We start from the raw sequence: 9,805 nt of genomic DNA on the forward strand, positions 1-9,805 counted from the left end.
GTAAATTTTCACTGTTATGCAGATGATACTCAGCTATACATGTCCATAAAGCCTGGAGAATTTCCACATGCTATGGAAAAATGTGTTTCCGGGTTGAGAACTTGGATGACAGCAAATTTCCTTCTTCTTAATTCGGATAAAACCGAGGTTCAAATTTTCAGCCCTAAAAAATACAGAAATAATTTATCCAATCTGACCTTAAACTTAGATGGTGTCAAAGTATCTCAAAGCCAGTTGGTAAAAAATTTAGGAGTCACATTGGACCCAGACCTTTCGTTTGAGTACCATATTAAACAAATCACCAGAACTGCATTTTTCCATCTACGTAATATTGCGAAAATACGAAAATTCCTCTCAAAGGATGATGCTGAAAAACTAATACATGCTTTTGTTACATCCCGATTGGACTACTGCAATGTGTTGTTCTCTGGCCTCCCAATTACCTACTTGAAAAATTTATAGCGGGTACAAAATGCTGCTGCTAGACTATTGACAAAAACAAGAACATTTGATCATATAACCTCTACTCTTATCTCTTTACACTGGCTCCCTATCCAAGCCAGAGCTGGTTTTAAAGTTTTACTACTAACTTACAAATCTCTCAAGTTTCTTCAAATTTTTCTCCCGTTGGGAGTTTTTTATCTGGGAGTTTTTCCTTGTCTTCCTTGAGGGTTTAGGTTGGTTGAGGGGCAGTTCTATGGGCATATGTGAAGCCCTCTGTGACATGCTTGCGTGTAAAAAGGGCTATACAAATACATTTGATTTGATTTGAACTCTCAGAGGTCAAGTTAAGGCCAAAGTTTAATTTATGTTTATTGTCAATATCTTAACTCCTTTTTTTCTACTTTTATTTAGGAGTCAAAGTTGCAGTGAAAACCTGCCCAGTATGCAAAGCACAGGTTCGATTTCAGGAGGATACCTCGGGCTACCACAATTTCAACAACAGAATTCTGCTGAGTATCCCGCTGTGTTCAATGCTTACCACAGCAATTAAGGTATGTCAGATCATATACCTACTGTGTCATGGTTACATCCATTATGGTTACATAGCACACATATTAACAGAAATGTCACTGCCTATTTTCCGAAATTAGAACAACACAGCGATTGGCCGGTTCTTGTCGATGATGGAAGATCACCTGGAAACTAGGATCCATCACAATACTCAGAATAGTCAGAATTATGCCTTTTTTCATTTTTCAGCTATGACTGATTACAGTTACAGTTTTTTCTGTAATCGATGTGGACACAATCCTCCAGTGCTCATTGCTGATGCAAACCGGAAAGTTGCCTTTGATCTTCCTGGTGGGTAATATGATCGTTATGTAAAATTAACCATTAAATAACCCATTACAAGTATATCAGTCTTGGACTAAATTATGTTATTGCTATGACACTATAGTAAGTCTCCTAAAAAGACCAGCTCCAGAAGACATTCAGCAAAAAGATCTGTCAGTGAACATTAAGGACCGGTGGACACAGCTTGAGAAACAGCTAATAGCTGTTGGGTTCTGTGATAGTAGGCCTTCATTTCATTCGAAAAAAATATAAAACATCTAGGATTAAAAAAAAGGTTTGCTGGCCTCAACAGTGTGGTAATAACAAGTTTGCAGGTCTTTTCAACTGACACTTTCTAATACTTTAAATGCTTTTTATGTTTGACAACAGGAACAAGATAAAAAAAAATGTTTTGCAGTGAGCTGACCTACTCAGGATTTGCTCCATGGGTTGGGGAATCCAGTAGGGTTGGTCCTGTCCTTCCAAAGACAGAGGTTCTTAAAGAACTGTCAAAGCGTTCGAACAATGTGGCAAAGCACCCCTCATCCTCATCTCTAAAGGATGTGCTTTTCAAAGTGCTTGACTCCAAAAAGGTATGTAAGACCTCAGGCATGTTTAATATGTTGTAAATTATGTAGTTTAGTTTTTTGTTGCCCCAAAAGACTGAATTAGTTGCTGCCTGTGAGGATTTGGGATTGTCATCTGAGGGCTCTCAGTCAGACATCCTTAATAGGTTGGAGGAACTACACCTTTACAAGGACATCTACCCCAAGATGTTCATGAAGCTCCAGAAGACAGGAGGTAAGGATCATCATCAAACTGCTCTGTAAGAAATAGTCAAGAAATACAATATCACTAATGTAATTTTGATGTATGATGTATTTTTAGGTGGAGTCTTACATGCTGGGTGCATGCACTCAGTAGTGTACTACAGCTCTCCACTGTGGTGGCAAGAATCAGCCAGAGACCACACAGATGCCCTGTGGAGCTTCCGGATCCCTCCAACACTGTATATTTCTGATGTAGCTGGAAGGGTGGCAAGACACACCAACAACAGGTCAAGGCAGCAGTTCTTTCAGCCATTTGATGGCAGGCTGTGCGATGCTACTGCTGAAAATGTGACACTGGCAAAGGAAAATAAACTCCAGCTGGATTTTCCATGGGTCAGAAAACTTAAAGAACTGGGTGGACCTGTAGAGAAAGCCCTGGTGGACAAAGGCCTTCAGTGTCCACATCCTATCACAGGAACAAATCATAGGTTTTCTTTATATGACAGGTTCCACCAAGGAAACCAGAAGAGGCCAGAAGAGAAATTTAGGAGTTTCAACCTTGTCACTGAACTAACAGGTGTCCTAAACTCTTCAATGGCGGAACAGCTGAACAGAGAGCTTGCCAATGCCCGGTATTTCCTCTGCCAGCTGAAAGACATGCACCACATGTTCATGCTCCGCATGGTCTTTCACCTTCACAACCAGCGGGTGAATAATGAATCTTTTGACAAAATTCACAGATTCGGGGAAAGGGAGCCATTGGTCTCAATGGCAGACTATGCCTGTTTGGCACAGGTATGTATGTTCATTGTTTGCAACTGCTAAATTGACATTTTGAGTATATCAGTATTTTCATACTGATAATGAATTACAGCTTTAGGGATTGTCCAATGTTTGACTTGTATTTTTTTACACAGAAGCACCTGATCAACGAGGAGTACATATGGTAGTTGGACTAGAAGATGATATGGGAGGTGAGGATGGAAAGATAACAGAAGAGGTAGAGGCACAGACAGGCAAGTGTACAGACAGAGATGTTCAAGAACAAGGTGCAGTTGATCAAGCAGGCCAACTGTTCTCTGTGACACTGTTCCCCATTATGGAAAAAAATTATTTTAATAGTTAAGCAGTTTCTCATGGTAACAGTGTATTTTTTAAAGTGCATCATGAATGTTGTTCTTTACTAAGGACAAGCTCAAGACTTTGTATAAGGAAGTACAGAACACTAGACAGCCACTGGTGAAATACAACCTCTGTCATGTACGACTTCCGGATCTTCGCTCCCTGCTGCCTCTGCAGTGTTGTGAACATTCTTCAGAGGATGATCTACGAGCTTTACCTTGGCTAACTGATGAAGTAAGTATAGAGTTTTTTGGGATCTTATTTCAAGTCAAGATATCATTTAACATTTGTATATACGGTCACAGGTTGTAAACTGCAGGATTACCCAGTTAGCAGAGGGACATTGTGGGGTAAGTGCATACATTACTTCAACTATCATATTAACATAATTGGTTAGTCCTTTTACACTCTCTGTTTTGTGTGCCAGTTCAAAGTCCTACCCACATTTGAGTTTATTTGTTGGTGGTGTGACTGCAACTCTTTGATTTTGAGAGCTATGTGACCTGTTACCCATAGTAGGAGGTAAGATTTGCCATGTTTTCTTATCATATTCAAATAGTCATTATGAAAAAATGCAAAAGTGTTTTTTTCATTTCCTCAATTTGTCCCATGGAATTTGACAAACACCTGGAAAATTGTATATTTTTACTGCACTTTAACTCTATTGAAAAGTCAAATTTCAACAGGACATTCAGCCAGACACAGTGGTGTTGTTTCCCTGGATTGTTGGTGGTACAACACCCGAAAGAGGCAACCACTTTATCCTTTGGGTAAGTATTAAATATATAATACCAAGGTGTTTTTAGATATGGACCATCATTAATGCTGGGATGAAATTCAATTTTTTCGTACCATTGCTATTGTGTGGCATGTTTGTTCTTCCAATCAACATCTCAGGTGTTAGATGGATCCTTAAAAAGGATCAGAGTCTATGACTCCCTGCACCTTTATGCTGCCCCGAAAGACCAGGAGATGAACATTTTGAGGTAAATAAAACAGGATAGTTAGTTTAGTTATGAGAACAAAAGAAAAGAAAATCTGTGTCAAAATAAAAAGCAAGGTACTGTTTTATTATCCTATTCAGCCAAGTCTTTAAATACATATGGACTAAGGCTGCACAATTATGGCCAAAATGATAATCACGATTATTTTGATCCAAATTGAGATCACGATTAATAAACACGATTATTTGTTGATTTTAACCAAATACAATTTTATTGTCACAATGCATTGTACCTGCATAATGCATGTGAATAAAACTCAAAACATACAATCTATCAAAAACAAATATTCCATAACAATGTAACCAAATGAAAATATTTCAGAACAATGCAGAAAAGACCACTTTACAGGTTTTTGGATAGAAACACTAGCCTGTCAACATTTTCTGACTTGAAGGATGAGCGAAGGCAGGTCACCACATTCCCCCCTGTGCTGAACACCCTCTCAGAGGGAGAACTTGTAGCCGGGATGCATAAGTACTTCTTCACCAGTTTTGAGAGACATGGGAAGAATTTCTGATGTTCCCTCCACCAGTAAAGCAGGTCCTCCTCACTGTCTAGGTTACCTGATTGTAGGTACGACTGTAGCTCAGAAGATATAGTTTGTTGTTCTTGGAGAGGACTGATTCTTTGTGTGGCTCCCTCAGCAGTCTTGAAGAAACACCCCAAGGTCTTTTTCTTTTTTGTAGTGGGTGCATCCTCGGCAGTCTCACCATTGAGATCAGTTGGGCCCATCTCCTTGAAGAGTGTAGTAAATAAGATATGAATAATGAATAGCCCTAATAAACCTATACCTATTCAAAACTCATTTCCAGAGAGTATATAACACCACTGGATTTCATATCATTTTAATCCACTTAAATCATTAATTTATCATACATTCTGTATATCTAACATCAATATAATTACTTACAGCCATGGCGGCAGGTGCAGTCCTCACCATTTCAGAAGTCAGTCTGGCATGAATTGGTGCAACATTGTCATCACTGACGTAGCTCAGCTTGAAGTGTGGATCAAGCGCAGACGCTATATCAAGCAGTTCTTGTGTCAGGGGGTCATTGCATTTTTCATCCAGATAGTTTAGGATTTTTGTCTTAATGGTGCAGGTTAGATTTGCATCATCGTTCACTTTCAAGAAGGAGGATCTGAAAAGGTGGAGGACTGGCTTCACAAAGGAAATGCTGGCATACTTCTCACTGGAAAGCGCATCAGTAAATTCCGATAGAGGGCTGAGGGATTCGTTGATGCCCTCAAGGACCTCTGTGTCCTGCCAAGTGGGAATGAGGTGTCAGGCTTTTCTGTCATCGGACAATACCTGAGAAATCGCCCTCTGCTGCTCCAGGACTCGTGCTATCATTGCCTGCCTTGATCCCCACCTTGTGGGACACTCGGTCTTCAGTGTATGCTCTGGAAGCTTCAGTTCTCCCTGTGCCTTTGTTAGCTCCTTTTTACGTCGCCAGCTGTTAGAGAAACTGCTTACCAGCTTTTTGCAGTGACCCACTGCTCGGTCAATCCGGGGATCTTTCATTGCATACACTGAGAATGAACATAAACAAATCATATGTCAAATTAAACCACAGATTTGATCATAAACAACCCCAATAATATTATTAAATATTTAAGTGAGTGAAATCTTATGTCAGACAACATGAGTTAAACTGTTTAGTTCTGGTTTCTCAACACTAGCAGAAATAACAGTTATATTAGGCTACTATATTGTTATTATCAGTAACATATTCACACACATTAGCACAATACGTCCTACTGATCAACTACAATGATTAAATTAATATACAATTCTTTACATTAATTTCTTAAATAACTTTTACTTACCTATTGCTAGATGGAGTCTGTGGCCAAAGCACTGGAGCTTAGGCCAATTATTTACAGAAGCTGCCTTCACCACATTAGCTCCTTTGTCTGTTGTAATGCAGACAAGCCTCTCCTCCTGCAAGCCCCAAGAGGCCATTGCCTCCCTCAGGCCCTGGGAAATTGACTATCCCGTGTGATCTTGCAGGAAAAAAGACGTTTCCAAGCATCGACTCTGCATTGCAAAATCCTCATCGATGTAATGAACTCAAACTCATGTACGGTTCCATTGTCCTGCTTGACCACAGATTCGTTGTAGTTGCAAAGTACTCTACATTGGCAAGATCACTCTCTATTTCCTCTCTGCGTTTTGTGTACATCGCATGTAGTGCCACCTTGGAAAAATAATTGCGTGAGGGGAACACGCATCGTTTATCCAGTGTTGACCAAGAATTTAAAGCCTTCATTTGTCACGTGTTTATTGGGCACATGTCTTTGGCCAAATGAAATGCGACTGCATTTGTTATTTCACTGTGTCTTTGGGAGGTGGATGGGTATGGTGATGCCCTAAAGAGGCTAGCTTCGATGGATGCTTGACTTGATGTTGTGTTTTTAATTTTTGCGACGCATTTCTTGGTCCTCATACATTGGTCGTATTGAACTTTATGGTGTTTTTTTAAATGGTTAAACAGGTTTGTTGTGTTGCTTTGTGGCGCCAACACAACTTTACGGCACTCTTTGCAAATGACCTGTTGTTGATTTGTGTCACTTGCCTTGAACCCAAAATGATTCCACACAATGGATGATGATCCGATTCTCGGAACAAGTGCCTCGGCCTCGCCCTCTGCTACGCTAGACATTTTTGTTTGTTTTCTTCGTTAAGCTAGTAGCCTTATCGCCGACTGTCCTCTGTAACCATCTACTACATCTAGCTAAGCTGCGTGGTGCAGGGAACAACTCTGATTGGCTCATGGAGACACGTAATCAGACATGCAGCCGGCTGGAGCCTGCAGATTGGAGAAAGAGTTTACCATAACCCAATACATAAAATGACACATTTTCCGACTGTACGGAGCCGTTTATAACTCCTCCCCGACTGCAAGCGACAACCCTCGCTGGTCGTTTTATGCAGCCGATGTCGAACGCACCTATTGGTTTACGGCGCGCAAGATTGGCTTTGCAAAAAATAACTTTGATACAGAGTGTTCTATGAACGGAATTAGGCATTTTAAATATCGCTCGATCACGCAAATTTGATCCTTAAGGCCAAAATCGTGATCGTGATTAAAATTCGATTAATCGTGCAGCCCTAATATGGACCCTTCAAGACTGGGACATAGAATATTCACAGCAATGGGATCAAAAAGATACACAAAATTGTGGCGTGTTTGTATGCACAGTAAGTAACTAATTGTATGTTTCATTGGACTTGTAGTATCTTGTTCCTTGCTTCATTTGTAATGTAATTCTTAGATGGCTGAATTGGAAGTCAGGGGGATAGAACCTAGGCAATAAACACTGAGAGGACCTCAGTTACACCATCTTCGTCGCTATCATGCAACCTCCTTGATGTGTGATGTTGATGCGAGTGACAATTTATTGTATTTACAATACATTACGCTTTTGCAATAACATTTTGAAAACACATAAATAACAATAAAGTCTGGTTTTATAAATATAATGTAAATACATGTGTAACGAGTGTCTAAACTTTAACACCGCTACAGAGAATAATAATGATGATCAATGGGAGATGTATCAGAATATGTGGTTCTTTGGAAAGATGGTACTGTTTACACTACAGAATGAAACACACAGAACACGTTGGCTATATTTCAGAGGTAATAGAATTGTTGTTGTAATTGTTTTTGATATTTTGTTTCTCTATTACCTGTTTTATTTTTTCCTTCTCATGAAAAAAAAAACACATTTACCAACCAAACAACAATTGCAATTGACTTAATGACAATCTATGGGATTATCACTATATTATATTGATTTGATTGTGGGACTCTTATTTTGGAAAACGGGCTTGACTTTTTGGATATTATTTTACTCTAATTAAATGAGGGGATTATTGATTTTGATTGAAAGTACAAGTATAAAAAACAACAAATATATGAATACACAAGTCAAGTAGTAGAACAACTAATTCTAAAAAAATCCCTCACTCCAATCTCATCTCTAAATCACAGCATAGGTACAAAACACAGTGCTGCAGCGTGAACTCACGCGCACTCACAAAGATTTTGTACAAGTCTTTCAAAACAACAAACAACACAAAAATGATCAGTCCAGGGGGGTATTCGTCGTAGCTCGCTAAGCAGTTTAGCGAGCTAATTTTCAGGCTAAGATAAAACACGCCCCTCTTTTTGGTTTGTGGAAGCAAGTTTAGATAAATCACCATAGTAACACATCCATTAGCACTAACCTGCTAATGCTCGAGAGCAGGCTAACGTAAGTGTGGCTGGATAAGCTTGCCACACCCCCGGAAAATAATTGGCAGCTCCCTTTTTGAGAGACCCAGCTGACCAAGGAGATATATAGTTCGATTAGCTTTCCATACCAATAGAGTTCTTTGCGATCGCCAATCCTTTATTTCACACGGATTAGTTCTTGTTTGAGCGATATCGATTCAGCCGACAAGGACTCATTTATTTGCAAGACCTTCTCGGGCCGTACATTGCAAATATCACACGCCGCAGCAAGCTGTATGCTTTATGAGCTTATGCTGCTGTATGGGAATATGTGACGCTATGTTCTAAGAAATGTCTTATCTGTTGTGCCTGTGCTTTTTATGTTTCACTATGGGAGAGTGGGAAACGTCATATTGATTCCTTTTTATGTCTTGACGTGAAGAAGTTGACAATAAAGCTACTTGAAACTTTTACTGTGGTTCAGACTCTCTGCATAGCCTTGAGGTTTTTCGCGTCAGGTAGGCTACATTTTTATACAGTATAGGCGATGCAGAAAACATTGGCAAAGCCGCAGCATGCGTTGCTGTAAGAAAAGTGTGGGCCTACTTGGCGCTTAACCAGCTGGCATGTCCCAGTCACTGAAATCAAAGACGGATTTACACACAGGCCTACATGCATATACATATATATAGGGTGATATCAGGTAAAATGGGCCATCAGGTAAAATGGGCCATTTATGGTTTGGGGTCCCAGCCCTGACAAGTAACGGGGGATTTGATTGCTTTATGGTTGCTATGGTGGACGGGCCAATAATTCAAACAAGACTGCACCAGAAAGCTGCATGGTAAGTAGCCTGGCATACCAAATCTAACTAAACTATTATAAGGATGATAAATCTTTTTTTTTGTTTTACATGCACATAAAAAACTATGAATATCTGTCTTGATGGCATCAATCACAAATAATGTTGTTAGTTTGGTATATGAACATATTTTTTGAAAAAGTGATGTTTTTCTTGGTGGCCCAATTTACCTTAACCCACTGAGGTAAAATGGGCAACATGGTTTCAGCTAAAATGGGCCATCATCTGTGTCCCTCACAAACACACATACACATGTGTTGGAGTGTGTGTGTCACACCATGACCCCCCCAACAGTAATAATGGTAGTAGATATTTTATGTACAGTGAGTATGGCGAACGAGAAGGAAGCGAGAGGAGAGAGGGAGAAGGAAAGGGAGAGAAAAGAGAGGAGGAGCAAGGACCAGAGAGGAAAAGATACAAAGATAAAACAGGGATGGAAAGGAAAGCCAAACAATTACAATCTGTGGACAGAGGAGAGGATGAAGGGGGCCTTAGATGAATACATGGAGGGAGAGAAGAAAGGAATTACAGTGAGTGTGCACCTCT

At 39.8% G+C, this 9,805-nt stretch overlaps 1 protein-coding gene and 1 pseudogene across 2 annotated transcripts; one reads left to right on the top strand and one right to left on the bottom strand.

The window, feature by feature from the left end:
• The first annotated feature begins 1,685 nt into the window (after positions 1 to 1,685).
• LOC146288813 (uncharacterized) lies at positions 1,686 to 2,998 on the top strand. The gene is given in 3 exon segments (XM_084698796.1): positions 1,686 to 2,079; positions 2,167 to 2,843; positions 2,966 to 2,998. Coding segments are annotated over 3 exon segments (1,104 nt in total).
• A 1,373-nt stretch (positions 2,999 to 4,371) lies between these two features.
• On the bottom strand, positions 4,372 to 9,342 carry LOC146288814 (E3 SUMO-protein ligase ZBED1-like; annotated as a pseudogene). Its single transcript, XR_014755184.1, has 2 exons — positions 5,085 to 9,342; positions 4,372 to 4,909 (listed from the first exon to the last, which is right to left on the bottom strand). The product of XR_014755184.1 is annotated as an E3 SUMO-protein ligase ZBED1-like (transcript).
• Between the last annotated feature and the right edge of the window lie 463 nt (positions 9,343 to 9,805).

This window comes from Hypomesus nipponensis, chromosome 5, assembly GCF_054491055.1.
Source record: "Hypomesus nipponensis isolate SF chromosome 5, ASM5449105v1, whole genome shotgun sequence".
Lineage (NCBI taxonomy): Eukaryota > Metazoa > Chordata > Actinopteri > Osmeriformes > Osmeridae > Hypomesus > Hypomesus nipponensis.